Source organism: Gymnogyps californianus, chromosome 2 (assembly GCF_018139145.2).
Source record: "Gymnogyps californianus isolate 813 chromosome 2, ASM1813914v2, whole genome shotgun sequence".
NCBI classification, from domain to species: Eukaryota; Metazoa; Chordata; class Aves; order Accipitriformes; family Cathartidae; genus Gymnogyps; species Gymnogyps californianus.
The window spans coordinates 50,120,537-50,138,191 of NC_059472.1; the positions used below are offsets into that span (position 1 = coordinate 50,120,537).

Below are 17,655 nucleotides of genomic sequence, written 5' to 3' on the forward strand. Positions count from 1 at the left end.
ATTGGAATTCCTCATCCAGTCAGTATAGATATTTTGCTTACTAAGCTTGCAATACACTGTGGTTTTGCTTGCTTTTCAGCTCTCCGAAATCCCACTTGGAGAAGAGAAATTCAGCTGGTAAGAACTGAGCTTGTAGCACCTACATGGCATTACTCCCCCACTTGCTACTACTTAAATAAAGATGAATCCACAATAAAGAAATACTGTGGGGTTTGGGGGGGGTGTTTTGTGGAGGAGGGCTGTTTGGTTGGGTGGTTTTTGGGTGGGTTTTTTTGCAAGTCTTATTTTACTTCAGATTCATTCTTACTTCAGTGATGCTGGCAGCTTCACATCAAGTACTGCAGCAGCTAGGCTATTTAAAGAAAAACGGTATTTCAGTGCAAGATTCCTAAAAGGACATCCTCCCCTGTAAGACTCAAACTATACACATGCTCAGGATTTTTCAGCAGAAGTCAGGGAATGCAAGACTTTGGCATACATATATTGAGAGTCGTTGTTTTTTGGGGTTTGGTGGGTTTTTTGGTTTTTTCTGAAGATGAGACAAATGCTTCAGTTATGAAAACAACCCTATTTGCAAGTCAGCTTTGATCACACTATGTAGGTTTTTGCTTACAGAAATGTAGTAGTACTTCTTCAATGCTAGATACCATCATTCACTTACCACACAACACTATTCTTGCTTTTATGTGCACTGTAAACACTTATAACCTTATTTATCAGAATTCATTCAGTTCTGAATGGGGTTTTGTTTGTTTTTTTCAAAGTATACAGTATTGCTTTCAAGAATATTTTAGAGACTATAAGGTTTTATGTCCCTTAAACTTGAAAATTACTAGTGTTCTGCAATTGTCTGAGGTTACCTCCAGCCAGCCTACTTGCATAAAATGTTTAAGATAAACTTCTCTCTAATCTCAGTCTTAAATACGTATATTTATATTCAGGAACACATTGCAACCAGTCAGGGATGGGGGGAAATAAGACTAAATCTGAGTAAGTAACTTGAAACTTCACAAACTCTGTGAAACACTGAGGCTTAGAAGCTATTTTTATGTGACGTCTTCATCACTCCCTGGATTAATTGGGAGCAATAAAATGCTGAGATTCTTCGGCGGAGGCACATGCTGACTTCCAGCCCCAGCTGCCCAGGCCTCCAACACCTGGAGCCACCCGCACTTACACCCTGTAGAAGTACACCTTCCTCCTACCACTGTAGTTCAGTTGTCACGGTGGTCGCATGTACACCACAGTCGTCTCGCCATGAGAAGACGCATTACAAGATGCCGTGCACATGGCAACCCTCTGGGGGCAGATTAAATTCCAAAAGGCTCCAGTGGCAAAGAAAACCAGAAGGGGAAAGATGATTTGCTTTACTGTTAAGAATCATTACACTTAAAATGAAAAGGACTTTTAAAATCTTTAAGCTTAAAACAAAAAATACAAAACCAAAAGCCTTTATTAGCCTATCCTTGTGCTTCCATCCCTAGGAGTCATTAGAAAACATATCCCCCCTCTCCCTCAACCCTACAAAACACATACAAACCAGCTTCACTACAGTTAGACATGTCAAAAACGCGTGGCTGCTGAACATTTGGTCACTGGCTTGCAGCAGCATTGAAATAAGACCCCCTCTCCTTTTTACAGCTGATGTTGATGGGCAGCCATGGTAAAGATTGAGGACAAGAGGCAGAGCTATGAATTAAATACCGAGGGGGCTTTGGGTTGACATCAGCACGGGGTGGAGGGGACTGAGTGGATTGAGTGCCTCTTGGTGGAGCACCAGAATGCTACTCTGGCTGAGGATCGGCTAGCGCCTGGGTATCATCACCATTTATCCCATGCAATTCAAGCTGACAAAGCATGCTGTCGACACAGACACCCTGCAGGAGTGAGCACTGCTGCTGGAGAGCAGTGCTGACAGAAAACCCACCGATACAAAGGACAGGATGACACTTGGTGGATGGTATGAAAAAGATGTGTCTTCCAGAAACAGAATTGATGCACCTTTGACCACGCAGTTCTCAAGACAATGCTGGAAATACATGTCATTACCATCATCTACTCTCCCCAACACATTTTCCACTCCATAGCCAGTCAAAGGATTTTTCAAATCAGGCAGAATCTCACCAGGGTTTCAGAGCAAATGAAAAAAAGAAATCATAGTCTTGTTGCATTCTAGACAACTTGGGGATTTTTCTGAGAACATAATTAAGACAAATGAATTTAAACACTCAGTCTCCATAATGGACTCAACAGATCCCCATTAAGCGATATGGGCAGGCATCCAAATTACCCTGCTGAAGCCAGCAAAATCATCTTTTCATCAAGTTTTGTTCCATTAAAAAGTGTGAGATTAAATGTCCAAACATTGTGTGAGCAGTTAAAAGCACAGGATAAGGAGAAGACAGGCAGATAACATCAAGGGATACCCGAGGATACTGGCTGGCTAACTACTGCCGGATTTTCCTAAACAAGATTAGGAAAGAGCAAGAGGCAACTATGGTGAGTCAAATCTTTCTTTAACAGACAGTTTTGTATCACACAAGTTAGGGCAGAAAGATCACTGCAGCAAGTGAAAGACAGTAAAAGTAGTATATACACTTTATTAAAATATAACATAGAGAAGCTGCATCTAGTATCGTTTCCCTTCTAGGGGCCAGTTTCACTAATATTGGTGTCTCTGACTAGAACAGGATACAAATAGGCACTGTCATACCCAGGTTTGTACCTTGAAAACAGATGATTTTTTCCCGTTGAAGACAGAAGTGTGTAATGGCAATTCAAGAGGAGCAGGGGGAACTTGTGCCATACATCGGACCCACAAACTAGCAGGTTTCCCCTCAACCTGACCTACTTCATCTGCTGAAAGACGCTGCTGTTCCACCATGACACAGGAGTCCAACACATGTTCTGTTCAAAATTCATTCCTCAAGAAGGGCATTGAGAGGGGAGAGTCTCCAGGCGAGACGCACATGAATGTTCATGCTCCTTCTCCCCTCTTTCTGATTTTTACATACGCTAAGAATCACAGTACAAAGAGTTCTAAAAACCTGTGTATAAAGATCAAATTGCTATGAAAACGTCTCAGAACTTGTAAAATAGTCTTTGTTGCTGCTGGCCTTTTTAATAATAAAAATAGGGTTTAAAGTCTGGTCTTGCAGCAAGCAAGAATCTCTAGGGTGACACAATAACCATTTTAGTTAATCTGACCTGCAGCACAAATCAAGAAGTAAGGTACGTTTTAAAGTCCTCCCTTATAGTGAAATGGCATTTGCAGCATGGATGTAATCACATAAAATGAAAGGTTTTAAAATTGACCTGTTCTTCACTCAATCCTCTACTGAGAAAAATATTTCTTTTTCTGCTCACAGAAATTCTATCTCACTTATGTCTCATACTCCACATTTCAGAAAATATGCAAAATCTATTTTTACTACTACACCAATGACATTTTTGTGGCATTTTAATTTTAAAAATTAAATTTCAGGTTGTATAAGAAGACAAGAAGTACTTCAGCTATGAGACGCCGAGACTTTTTTTTAAAGCAATATTGCAAGTTGGTTTTAAACCCTTTCAGTTACGAAGTACATGGTACGTGGTTGTTCGCATTATCAGAGCTCCACTAATTCAAGCTATGCAAATCTCGCAAGATTTTCCTTAAACACTGCAAGGAAGAATCCCTTAAACACAACTGAAAAAAGGAAAAAGTATAGTCTACTACAAATAAAGCCAACCAATTCACACTAGCTAATCTATGATGTGTACAGCAGCAGGTGGCTGTATTATCAAAGGGGGGAAACGGAAGAGCTACCTAGCTGAATACGTGTTCACCTCTGCAAAGGAGTAACGAAAACCCTCATATCTGGTCACAAAGTACCCAAAGCAGAACAGGGTATTTGGTATAAGCTTTCATAGAAGACAAAGCACATGAAACCTTTACTCTCTGGATCCTCAAGAATAGTTTTACCAGGGAAGATTTCTCTAGAGGTAGAGGCAAGAAATTAAGCATCTGTATTAGTCAGGGCTTACAGAGCAGTAAGAGGTCTGAGGTTAAAGAAAAGCCAAACAGCTGGCACTTGTCCAGCACGATGCTGGCAGATAACATGCTTCTCAAGAAATTCATACCACTGTTCACTTCTGCAGGAGCTTCAATATACAGAGTACTAGGAAATAAATGAAGAGAGATTTCTTTTCTCTGCTTCTCAGATTTAAGTGCTAGGAACTTATGTTTAGGAAAAAAAAACCCAAAATAGTCTTGGCAATGCAATAACAAATAAATACAGCCGTATGGATGTAAATGAGCTCAGAAGAAATGCTGGTAAGACAGATGGGGAAGCTAAACACCAGAATTCTGGACTTGGTTATAATTAATATAAGGGAAAGACTAAAAAGCATATGTACAAGATACCGGGTTTAATATCAAGAAAAAAGCAGAGATGTCTCCACATATGACATTGTAGGCTGACAGAGTATGGGACAGATTAAATAAATATTTAAAGTAACAGAAGAACTGGCAGGAAAGGAAACCAGGGAAGGCTGAAGACAAGTTAATGTATGCCTAAGGGTTATGTGTGCTATCCAGCAATAAGTACATCAGGAGTAATAAAAGCACTAAAGTAGATGAACAAGAATTTGTATAAGACTTGCGGGGGAAAAAAAAGCAAGGAAAGTAAGCATACAAAAGAGGCAGAAGCCCTCGATTCTTTCAGCTTCCACAATAAAGAAATTAAACCATAAATTAATGAATATTAAAATTCAAAGTCAGTCGAACCAACTATGACCAAATATCAACATTTACTTTTTTCTAGCTCGCATCAGTGAAAAAGGAACCTGAACACCTACATGGGTCCTTACTATTGCTCTTTACTGTACATTTTTAAAGAACTAGATATTGAGGTACCTTTTAAGTGGGGCCACTTATCCCACTGAACAGACTATCTTCTTTCTATCCATTCTTTTTTCTGACCACTTTTTCAATCAAAGTTTCACTGGGTTTCATTGTGTCCTCCATTTAGTGCTTTGAAAGTTTTCTACTGCTGTCAGTCACTTCTCCCTTCATTGTCTTTCGAAAAAAAGAACTCGAATTTTTTTGCATTCCCTTTAAGCATTTTAAGGAACTTCTGACGAAAATGAAAAATAAACCTTAAAAATCTGTTTTCAATCCCGAGCCTCTCGCACTAGTTGTCATAAAGCTGAATGAACATTACTGCCTCCAGCCTCTACCTTTCCTATACAAAATTTTCTGCCCTACAGGTTGAATGCGGCTGAATAGCAGACTTCTCATACGGGGGACATTCTCTGAGGAAAACTGACATTTGAAGGCTGCATATTTAAACATTTACCATCCTCTCCTCTTGCCTATAATGCAATTTCTCTTCTTGCAATTGCTTCCTTTCAAACTGTTTTAATTAGCCATACAATTAGTTTCCACTGACTTTTCCCTCTGTTGTAATTTAGATTTAACAGTAGAAAGGCAGAATAGCATGCATTGGTTTGATATGCAGTCCTAACTTATAATAGGGCTATATGTAATACTGTAGATTTGTTTCAGGTTAATATTCCACATACATGCTTCAGTGGCAGAACATGCTCTACCGTGGCTGTGCCCCCAAGACCAGGTGCCTTGTCTGTCGAGAACTGAAAGGGTGCAATAAGATGTTTTGGAGAACAACAGAAAATTTTTCCAGGATAGCCATGAAGTAATCTACCCATAGGGAAAAAAAAAAAAAAATTCCTTCAGGTGATATTTGACATTCCCTAATATATAAATAATTAACTCCTCACAAGAATTCAAGAAAAAAAAAAAATGAAGGGTGCAGTGACTTCCTGACTCCTTATTTTGCCCATTCTTGTTAAGAATTTCCCAGGTGTGGAGTGTGTATTGCCTTTTACCAGTTTTTTGTTTTGTTTTAACAATTATTGATGCATTTCTGTGTATTCTAGAACACCTGGAGCATGCTTTCCCTTGTGCAGTCCCATCAGCTTGCCTTACTTGGAGGCCCAGGGAAGTTCCTGGGTGTCTAGCATCCAGCATCGAGCTCTCTATATGTGTTTTCAGACACTGCCTAAGCTACTTTTGTTGCAAGGCCAAGAAAAAGGCTATAGCACACCACACCAAAACAATATATTCTGTAGTTTTTATTTCAGATGCTGTCACTTGTAAGAAGACTGCTCAATGATCATCAGCAGACCTGCATTATCACAACCGGACAGTGTCCAGCCCTTGCAAGACATTACTTTAAAACCAATCACAGTTCTTCCAAACGCATGATTTTGTGAATGATTTTCAGCTACTGTAACACTGCGTATTCATTCACTCACTCTTGAGGTCTCAAAGCTAGAGAACGTTTAAGACTTATCTTCCACCTGCAGGTTTCTCCATCTCATCGTGCAGTCCACCCAACACTTGTTCTTGGCACAGAACTCTCTGGCTCTCCATTATCATCTTTTTGTCATACTTTTAGTCCTAAGATTTCCTCCATTAGCAAGTTTCTAATCCAAGGCCAACTTTCAGCTGGTTACATGTCCATTACAGTCTCTCACAGAAACTTAGAGAAGGATATTTGAAAATCCAAGAACAGGCTTAATGGAGTTTTGGGGGGCTTTTGTTTTTCACTAGATAAAGATAGTTGCTATCATCTGCCAGGCAGCTGGTTTTAGGGTATTCGACACAGTATCTCAGCTGCTCTTTTCTTACGCTCCTTCAAAACACCAATACGAATGTCGCATAAACAGGGATTTGGTTCACTTTTTAGTTTGCTCAGTAATCTAACACTTTACTCCCTGGCTTTCTGCAAGACTCTAACACACAGAATCTCTGATGATAGCCCTTTGTTATCTGTAGGGCTACACTGCAGGGTAACAAAATTTATGTCTGTTCAATAATCGTGCTTTTTTTTCCAAACATGCAGAAGCAGGTAAGAAACACTACAGAACAATAAAGGTAATATAAATCAGATAATTAAGCAGAAGCTCTCAGGATGTCACTGAAGACTCATAGAAAGTCAATTGATCGCAATGAGATCTTATTTTGCTCGCAGCATCTTGTTTGCTTTTTTGAGAGGTTATGGTTAACTGGGGAGTTTCCTTTTCCCCTGCCACAAGAGTGGTCTTAAAGAATTTGAACCATTAGGTCCAGAAGACTAAATAAAGAAGCAGCACAAGAGGTGTGGAGGGAAAAAGGAAACAAACAGCTTGAAAAATGTGCATTGGAGATGGTACGGAGAGCAGCAAAGAATCAGGTAACAGTTACTTGTTATCTGAGAATGTGAGAGGAAATAAGTGAAAGAGGATAGACACATGAAGTAGGAAAAAAAAAAGATAATTTTTGAAAAAAGATACTACAGAACAACTAAATTTCAGTCATTACTATGTAATACCCAGGAACTCACTGGAATCATGCAGACTTTTTGTTCTATTTTTTTGATAGGGTTTGTTTTGTCTCTACAAAAAAAACGAGGGTTTGTTATTTTCCTCCCAGTCTGTTGATACTAAAGGTATTGAATTTTCGCAGCATCTCATCTAGTGCCGTCTTGCGATATCTGTGTCAAAATCATAACCGTAAAATGCACATGTGCATCAGGCAGGCAGGAACAAGGGACTGGGAAGACCTGTGCAGTTGTAAGTGAACAGAGCTGCTGGAAGAGCAAGGAACGGGGCAGGCAAGCCTGCTGTCCATCAGGTGCTTACTCCACATGCTCCTTCCCCTAGTTCAAGATTCAGCTGCTCACCTTTATCCACCAATAGATGCTGCAAGGTGCTACAAGGTAAGAGCAGAGATGAAGGTAGCTACTACAGAATAAGCAAAGATGCCATCAGTACGATACCTGTTCTCCTGCTCAACCCCAAGCAGCAATCTTGCACACATGTGATCTGAAAGGTTTGCCCAGCCTCAGCCTTAAGCTTCCTGAAGCTGTACTACAAGCACACTCACTTTTGAAGATGAGAGACAGAAGTACAAAAGATCAGGGTTTATATTTAAATTTACAGTACACACTGTTTAATACTGACATTTTTACAGGTCTTCTGGGATGCACTGTTCATATGGCATGCTTGCGCATTTGACAGTATCCTACACCCACTCAATTTAAGTAAGCTCATTTCAGAAAAGGGATGAAGCCAGAGATAAACTATAAATACAGCTACAAGAATTGCATCAACTGAACGTTTTCTTTGTAACTGGAAGTATAGTTGAAAGTAGAATAGGAAATAGCAGAAAGCACCTAAAAAAAGTTATGGTTTGAAAGCATAAGCATCAGGGACAATGCAAGGACGGTATCCTCTCAGCTTGAAGTGGCAGATAAGGCTGAAAGAAAAGCAGGGGTAATTTACCCAGACTTCAGGAACACTGTTGCACAAAGAGCTGGCCCATGACGTGAGCAAGGACAAAATTCTTGAGCGTACAAAGGAGCAGCTTGGGGCAAGCCTTGCAGCTGTCTCTGAAGGAATGCACACTTTCCATAGGTATTAAAATCTGCTGAAACAGGTGAAAGGGGGAAGTAAATAAAGACTTAATTCATAGCAAGCTACATAGACTAAGAATATAGGAAAGTAAATGACTTCGCATAGGGAAAGTTTGAGGCAATAGGTCATGCAAAAAGGGATGAAAAGGTCACAGCAATTATGTATAGCCTTTTGGATAAAAGAATCCACTGCCGAGTCTCTGGATGTACTTCCAGCAATGTTAAGATGTTGCCTCCAGCTGCTGGATGACAGCACATCCTGGATTTATGAGTATTCATTGTTAGGATGTACACTCTGCATTTTGGGAAACATTGCCTTAGAACATGCTCCAGTGCCATTACCCCACACCCTCTCCCTTCTCCCGGGGGTCACCATCAACACATAAAAGACAGCTTTGAGGAAGGAAGGCCCATATTCATTCTTAAAGAACTATAAGCAGATCAGATCAGGCTTTCCAGTGGATACTCAACCAGAGTGGCCTGGAAAGGATCTGATGCCAGCTGACAGAGGTATCAAAATTCCCAAGTGTGGTTTCTTGGGAGCAGGCTACACTCACAACATGACAAGACAGACAATGGTGAGCCTTTTCAGGCCTTCATCCCCATATACACTGTGCTTCTGTGTTACCAAGGTTTCAGCCTTGAGATATTTGTTGATTTTTATTTTGCTGTTATTCCAGCTCTACTCACATTTGCATTTTTTAATGGAAATGTGCGCTGACCACTTATCTCCAAACTGTCAATAAAGTGCCAAAACTGACCAGAGCTGCATTTGGGCTCATTTTAACTCAAGCTTGAGATGGTCTCACAGATAAGAAAGCACCGTTGGCACAGAAGGTGGGTTTCCCACGTGGCATGTGAAGCCTGGAGAAGTTCTGGCTGCCTCATTCTTCGGAGAACAAAGCAGCAGGACAGAGGGCAAGGCAATACCGACAAAGATATGTCTTGTCCCAAGAGGCATATCTGCCGCCTCTTCTTTTGGTGAAGCGGTTGGAGACCACCACTCTGGGAACAGCACAGCATGGAGAAATATGCAGGGCAAGTGCGATGAAGGCTGTGTTAGTCTGGTACAAGATAAGAGGCACTGAAGGATGTGAACTCAAGCACTTAATAGAACATTAAGTGCTAAACTCAGACACCTTCTCTACTCTGTTGGCTGCTTTTTCGTACACCAACTTAAAAAGAGATCTCATTAACAATACCAACCGATCTAAAAAGTGACCCAAACCACACACATCTAACTTCTTTCTGTTCTCAATATCCAAATCATGGAGTGTTTTTCAAGATCCTACACATTATTGTTCAGAGGAAAAGAGAAAAGAAGTTGCATAAACAAATTGCTTTGCAGTGTTTTATTAAAAGAAAGAACCTCTAGAAATGACCAGATGATGCAGAGGTAAAGTCACCTACAAAACAAGACAAATTAGCATCATCCACTGATTGTTGATCCTGGTGGCACTAGAGGCAAACTGGGAAGGGCTTTAGGGCAACTTTGTACTCACTGACTGTAAGCATGAAGAAAGAGTTGTAAGTAGAAAGAAGGAATGAAAAGATAGATACTGAAGCAAGTTCCTTCTCTCTCCTCTTATTTTACAAATTTCTTCTACTACAGTGCAAATCCAGAGCATTGATTCTAATACTATTTTACTGGATTTCCATTTGTTTTGCCTGGGCTCCTACATTAATCCAAACAATAAGGGCCTTTAAAGCATTCATAAATAACCTGCTGCTGCTGCTGGCACCTAGGAGCCAAGTGCAGCAATGTTAAGCAACAACAAATTTCATAGTTCAAGAGGCACAGTTAAGGAAAAAGGTTGCTCAGAAAATCACTCTCATTTAGCACAAAGATCCTTAAAAATTGCATGAAATCAGTCAAGTAACTATAGAAACCAATTTCTTCAGCTCTGTATCACACGTCTCACACCTCAATTGTCTTTATTATCGTCTGCTGTCAGATCCTTAATCAGAAATGTGAACAGGCTTGATGATTTATTCAACAGGGAAAAGAATCTGTAGGTCAAGTGAAAAATTTCACACACACACACACACACACACACACACACACACACATCTTCAACCTTAGGTACTTTCATTTCATTCTGTTCCCAGTAGCTCTGGGGGCAACTCCAGTGAGATCCAATATTAAGGCTCAATTAAAATAAGCTCCAATTAGTGGAGCTTTTTTCTCTCAGGCTAGAAAAGTCAGGAAATGGATATTGGGAAATGTAAAAAGTCAGCTACTGAGAGGAGGCTGCAGACATAAATGAACTTATTTGTTGATTTCTACAGTTGCTATGCAGAGGCCTCTGGGAGTAAAAGCTTAACCAGTCTAAGCTATAAACTAAAACCCCTGCAGCTAAACATGAACTGTGTGAAACAAGGGCTCCATTCCAGAACAGAAAACTGCTGGGCCCAGAAAATTAAAAGCCAGAGGCGTTTTCCATTTAAAACTAAATCCCAGTACCGCCTCCCAGCCAAAGAATTATAAGCAGTATCAGATTTACAAAACGAACAATTACCCTGGAAAAATGTAGCCTATTGTACAGTCCCAGATGCTAAATCTCAAAGTTTCTTTTTTTTTTTTTTTCCTAATCCCACATTATATTCCTACCAAGTGTACTGCTACAGTTTACAAAGGACCGTTTCTAGACAGGACTGAAACTACGAAAATAAAATGTTAAAAAAGAGAGTTCATAATTCATTGACCTCATTTGAAGCACTGCCCTTGCCTGTAGCAGTTCCTGTCCTTCCCCAAGGCCTCTGCAAATGGTATGCAGCAGCAAAATAAACCCTGACCTAATTGCCAGGACAGGGCTGCCAACCTTCTCTCAACACACAAAGGCAAGCATGGTAACTGGAAAGTCCTACCTCTTTCGCTTTCTGCTTTAACCGCAGTTGCTCTGGATCTTCTTTATTGGAACGGCTCTACCAAAGGAAGAGGAAAAAGACTGAATAGAAATTACTGGCATCCAAACACCATCGTATCTGTTCAATATTTCATAAATGACAATTTTCTCTGGTGATTGAAAGATTTAGCTTCAGGGGTGCATGCCTCAATCCAGACTGGCTTCCCTCCCCCTCCACGCACATACGCGCACCCCCCTCCTCATTTGGGCTGGCTGCCTCTGCTCTAGCCTGAAGCAAGATTAAGCTGAAAATGATGCTAACTCTGTCAGTCAGGTCCAGTCTAGGCATGATGCTGTTCATGTCAGCAGCAGACACTTAAAAAGGACAGGAAGTATAGGAAAGAAAGGGAGTCGTACTCATGCAAGTACAACACTATTCTTTCAACTCTAGATTAGGCTTCCACACCCAAGGGGCTCCAGAATTCAGCTTGAAACAAAACCAAAAAAACCCCAACAAACAGAAGATGATCAAGTCACACCTGATGGAGCAACATCTACTGATTTTTTTTCTTGCTCCTGTTCTTGAGGGGAGGGAAGGGGGAAGAAGGGTAGTTATTCTGTACTAGCAGTGGCTCCATCAGGAGTTCGCAGATCCTAGGGTACCAGCTCCAAGGCTAGCCCTCTGATCTGACTGCAGAAAACAAATACATCTGGCAGGGCAGTGGATCTCACCAGGCTCCAGCTTGAACAAGCATAGCAAACCCATATTTTCAAACAGTGCCATATACAGATATGGAGAAAGACATACCAATTTCAGAGCCAGAAATAGAGCCAGGAAGGACATTTACAGCTATGTGAATACTTCTTTTATTTAATTTTGACCAGTAGGAATAATGTCAAAAGAAGAGTTCACCCCACCACACATTTGAAAGAACTCCTGTGATTTTTTTTAAAGAATGTAAAAAGCTAAAATCCTTTTCTGTATAGCCTAAGCTATCCTAAACATTACGGATTTCCAGCTACAGGGTTAATGGTTACTACACTTAAAGCAGAAATAGGAGAAACCTGAAGATGTTCACCAGTCTAAAGGACACCACTACTTCCTTGGAAAGCAAGAAGTGAAGTTCTTACCTTGGCTGCTCGAAGCAACATTTCACGTTCCTCTTCATCCTTTCTCTGCTTTTCTAGGTGATCAAGCTTTTCAAGAAATCTCAGTTGTGCTCTGGTGTCACTAGATACGATGTACCTATCACTCCCCTGGAAAGAGAAGTTTGTTATAGACAACCAGACTTTTATATACACCACTAGAGCTAATAAACCCCATGGGAATAACCTGAAAAGAAGAAAACTATTTTTTCAAAACTGAAAAGTGCAGGCTGCTTTAGAAAGACTTCAGGTGGTAGGTAGTCATTTAAACGTCTCCTCTCCACCAAAGCATGTTTCCTGGCATCTGTGACTAGTAAGAAGTTATTGAACAAGTGACATTAACAACATCTAGTCTATATTGACTATAACAACAATAAAGTCTTTAAGTCTAAAGGCTAAAATTTTGTTTTAAACAGCAACTTCATATCCAGTAAACATACGTACAAGACTGTCTTCTGGACAGGTTAAGAGGGGGAAAAATAAAAAAAGAATTGTAAAGCAGCAGAACATTATATCCTTTCCCCTTTAAAGACAAAGGGTGAAGAAAAAATAAAATTTGACATTTTAAGTTTCTAGTGTTTGGTGTTCTAGTTTCAGCCATTTAATCCAGAATTTGAAATAAGCCTCACCTGGTATTTCCAAAAAGAGGCTTTATGCAGCAGAGGGGTGGTTTAGAACTAGTTATAATGAATCTTGGGGGTGAGGAAAGTGACATGAATTATATATGGTTTATTATAGCTTTAGAAATACATATTTTTGCCTCAGTGGATGCTCTCAGGTCATAGTACAGTTTATGTTGAAAGGTGACCTGTGGAAGTCATCTGGTCCAGCCCCCTGTGCAAAGCTGGGCCAGTGAATACTAATGAATAGTTCCAACAATAACTGGACATACATGCATTGAAACAAGACTACGGTCCTTCTGGTATGAAAAATAACAATCAGTAGTTTATTTTTCATACTATTTTTGCCCTCACTGGAAAGCCTGAGTTTAGTTTTACTTGAGATAGGAAAGAAGACAGAGAAAGGAAAGATCTAAAACATAGTCAACTGGCAATGGAAAGCTTGTTTTTACTATTCTGCTCTTCCAAAGACAGGCTATTTAAGCCATGCATTGGCCAGAGGGCATTAGGCAAAACAAGGCAGGGAACCCATTAGATGAGGCATGTCTGTGCCACCTGTTTGTACCACTCTTTAATGCACGTCCTAGAGTCGTCTTCTTTCTCTGTTACTTTGTGAACTTGTCTTTTCCTGAGAAATTTATCCTTGGGCTTTTACCAGCCAAACACACTACATACTTTCAGCAACCCTTCTTTCTACCCTACCTCAATCTCACACTTTAATGAAGCAACCTTGACACACAACTATTCCGGAATAAGCACAGCATACTTTACAGCTATGTTTTAGGCAAGGGTATATTTTAAGTATATGGACTATCAGTGACTTCATTTGCTACATTTTTAGTTTTCAAACACACTATACTCAGACCCTTCTTCCCACACCCAGTCATATACTTCTAAAAGCCAGAAGGAAAGTAAAAGTCTTCTTGTGCTGCACGGTTGTCTCCCAATCTGAATTCCCACAACCCAGCCAGAGCATGAAATCAATCCCTCTTCTGGTATTAAGTTTGGTCCTTTTCAATGAGCCACCACATTGTCACGTATCACCAACTGTGGCTCAGACCACACCATGTGTTGCAACCAAGGAGACTTTCTTTCCCAAGCAGTCTCTGGCTCTGCAATGAAGTCCAACAAACCTTTCCCCCCCTCTTCTGTTACTGCTTGAGATTTTTTTTTTTTTTTTACTGCTCTCCACAAAACATATGCTACTTTGAGTCAGTCTCAGTACATTAGCACAATTTGTTTTGAAGCAGTAGTTTATAGTAATCCACCACCATGCCGCAATCCTTTTAAAGGGACAAAGAAGAAAGCCGTATTACCAGAAGATTATTTTTTCCAAAGTTTAGAAGTGTTTCGCTTTGGAATGTCCAAAGTCAGAGTTAGATATTTACATTTTTAAAGCCAGATCCAAGGCCCTATGCCAATTAGGAATGCAAGTCTATCAACCAGAAGCACCCCAATGCACTACCATGAGCTTATGTGAGACAAGAAATGGGTGCATCCACAACAATATTTCAGCTCATCAACAACTGTTTTAAGATACCTTATTTCAGGAATTTCTAGAAGAGGAATATCTGCAGTATATTTTGTCTTACTCAATAAACTTGTTCTCTGTGATCATTTAGCACTGAATTGCTTAGACAGAAAACATTATATTGTATACCTGTTCATAACTCGTAGCCATTACTGTTAGGATGAAGCAAGTTGGATTCAGTATTTGTCCATATAACAGTTTAACTTCCTCACATAAGGCCAAACTGTCCCCAGCTACAACAGTGCAATCCCAACAAAACTAAAGTTTCAAGTGTAATCGAGGCCAGAATTTAAGTTACTGATAGATAAAGCATGTAACCACAATACAGAGCATGGTTAGATTTGTATGTGCCAAAGCTGAACTTGTATATCTGACAGTTAAAAAGTCATTTTTACTTTAACTGAGCTAAATTTAATCTGGAGTTCACCAAAAGTGAAAGTAAGTTTTTCCACTATCCTGAAAGAAGCTATTGCTTTCACACAACAATAGTACATTAGCGTGTCTATACAATCTTGTTATAAAATTCATTCCTCCACACTTTTTTTTTTTCTTCAGGAGAAATGCATACACTCAAGACTTCTCCACAGATGCGCTCTAAAGCACAGCCAATTCCTACCAAAATTTTTACATTAGGTTTACACATATTTGAAACATGCAGCATTGAAGCAAAGCATTCCCAGGTATGTCTTTAGTGAGAAGAGAGCTGGCAACAAATTCAAGAACAGCTATACGCCTTGTCTGCGATTTGCAACTTCCTTCCTAGACTGTCACATACCTGTAAATGAATCTGAAACCTAAGACACTTGCAGTTTAGCACCAGGAATGTATTGCATGTCCAGGGGCAGAAAGGAAAAACCCACATACAGGGAAGTTGCGCTCCACTTCAGTCCATCAGGAAAGAAGTTGGAAAAATCCCACAAAGACCAGTTCTCCCACGAAATCTGAACAGTTGTCAACATGTCAACAAAAGTCATGTTGAACAGTCTTGCTGAGGACAGAGCAGGGACAGGCAGTTGCAGAGGCTCAGCTACTATGTGGGAACCTATTAAGCTTTGGCTTTTTATAGTCAACTCCTAAACCAAGTTAATAACAGAAAGGCTTCTGATAAGTTACTTCTGCACTCTGCAGTTTGATGGCGCTGCAGGGTGGGTAGGAGGAGACTGGCTGTTTTCACATGGAGGAGTGCTCACTCCTCACTATGTTTAGAGCCTACCTCTTAAACCAACGCAGCTCCCACACCATATTGCCCTACAGATAGTGCAGTTTAGGGTTGCAGTGTTTTACTCCTACTGCACATGGGGAAAATGTTTTCACGGAGCAATGTTTATAGCACAGCATCGTACCATGCCTCTCGAAGCCATGTATGTGCTGATGGGCTCCAAACACAGGAGCACAGCAGTCATCTCATGCTGTGCTGAATCCACCCACATCAAAAACATTTTTTAATCACTGTACTGTTTAGTGGTCATTATTAATTCTGGTCTTGGGTATCATATTATGTCACATGCATACTCTTATACCTCAGCGGTTCTCCAGATTATTGGAGGGAAGCAGCCGAGGAACGAAACGAGCTAGCTAATTGCCTTTATGGCCTTACCAAGGCTCTATAAAGGCACTGCAACAAGAGTCGCAGCATAGAGTGCAGCTTACAACAATCTGAAAGGCTATTCCTACTTCAGATAAAGAGACCACCATGATAGCTTTATCCTAATTAAATTAGTAACTTCCAACTATATACCTTTTTTTTCCCTTGTATTTACCAAAAACGGGCTGAAGTTGGCAAGTCTACATGGTGGCACGGTATGAAGTTTTTACCCTGCCAACTCCCTCTCTCTGCAGCGCTACCCATCAGATGTAACCTGCTAGACATGAGCTGAGCAAACTGGGAAGAAGAGTTTCCTGAGTATGATCCCATGAATTATTGGCTTTTTACACCAACTTCTACCCTAACAATAGTTACCTTGGTTTCACCACACCTATCCCTATTACTGTCCATCTTTTTGTAATGAAGATAGGCCAATACAAAGCCTTACAGGGCAACTACCCAATCCTCTTGGAAAGGCTCTGGATAATTCTCTGAAATACATGGAACCCGCATTGCACACTGGTACCTATTGATAGCCTAGAGGGAAAAGAGGACAGGGGCCAGCACTGGGGGAGATGGAATACAGGGCTGTGTAAATACATATATAAACACATAACAGGGCTCCAAAACCCTGTAGTGTTCTGTTCTTGAACTTAGATTTCTAAAAGCCTGTCAGCATCTCTCACAATAATATTACTCACAAACGCAATCCTGTAGGACACTCCTCTGTAGTGTAATATCATCTTCCTAACGAAAGAGGGTACCTGTGCCTCTAGGATTATTATGCCCATTACTTTTTCATTTGTTTGTTTGTTTTGTTTTTGAGAAAAGAGGAAAAGAAAGCAAGCTTATTGCAGTCTTACAATCTTATAATTGCTTCTGGCAATTCAATCAGACAAAAGCCTATCAGTTTTTCTATTGCCTTAGTTCAATGAGAAAGAAATCAGCCCTATCAAGCCCACTGTCCAAAAACATTCCCTTGTGTCCTTGGTGTCTGCAAGACACTAAGACCTACTGGTTACTCAGGACTTCAGCTTCCACCTCACTTTTGCTCACGAGCTCTATTGGATCTCCCACTTTGGAGAGACAACACAGAACTTCTGCAGATTTCCAAAGATTTCTCATAAAAAACGCTACACTTTTTCTGTATTGATTTTTTTCCTACTGCATTTTCTTCTGGCAAGGAACAGCATATTCCAGCTGCTCCAGACATCACTGTAAATACTTGAAAGTTTCCAAATAGTTCCTGCTCTTTACTATTGCTTCTCCAGTGCTTAAAATCCTATAAAAAGTGTTCAGTACAAAAATAACTCCTATCCCATCAGTTATTTGCTCTTGTTAAATTTCATTAAGTATAAAGTTCTTGTAATAAAAACAAACCAAACAAACAAGAACTTAAGAGTTGACAGATACATTTGCTTCTAACTTCCAATTTTTTTCTAAAACAGCTTGATAGTGAAAAAAGTAA

At 40.1% G+C, this 17,655-nt stretch overlaps 1 protein-coding gene across 2 annotated transcripts in view; it reads right to left on the reverse strand.

The window, feature by feature from the left end:
- Positions 1-17,655, reverse strand: part of TAF4B (TATA-box binding protein associated factor 4b) — a 75,645-nt gene that overhangs the window by 14,419 nt on the left and 43,571 nt on the right. For both annotated transcript variants that reach the window (XM_050915773.1, XM_050915772.1), the window contains exons 12-13: positions 12,437-12,562; positions 11,328-11,384 (exon numbers count right to left, since the gene is read on the reverse strand). In XM_050915773.1, coding sequence (XP_050771730.1) covers positions 11,328-11,384; positions 12,437-12,562 — 183 coding nt within the window. The remainder of the gene's footprint in view (positions 1-11,327; positions 11,385-12,436; positions 12,563-17,655) is intronic.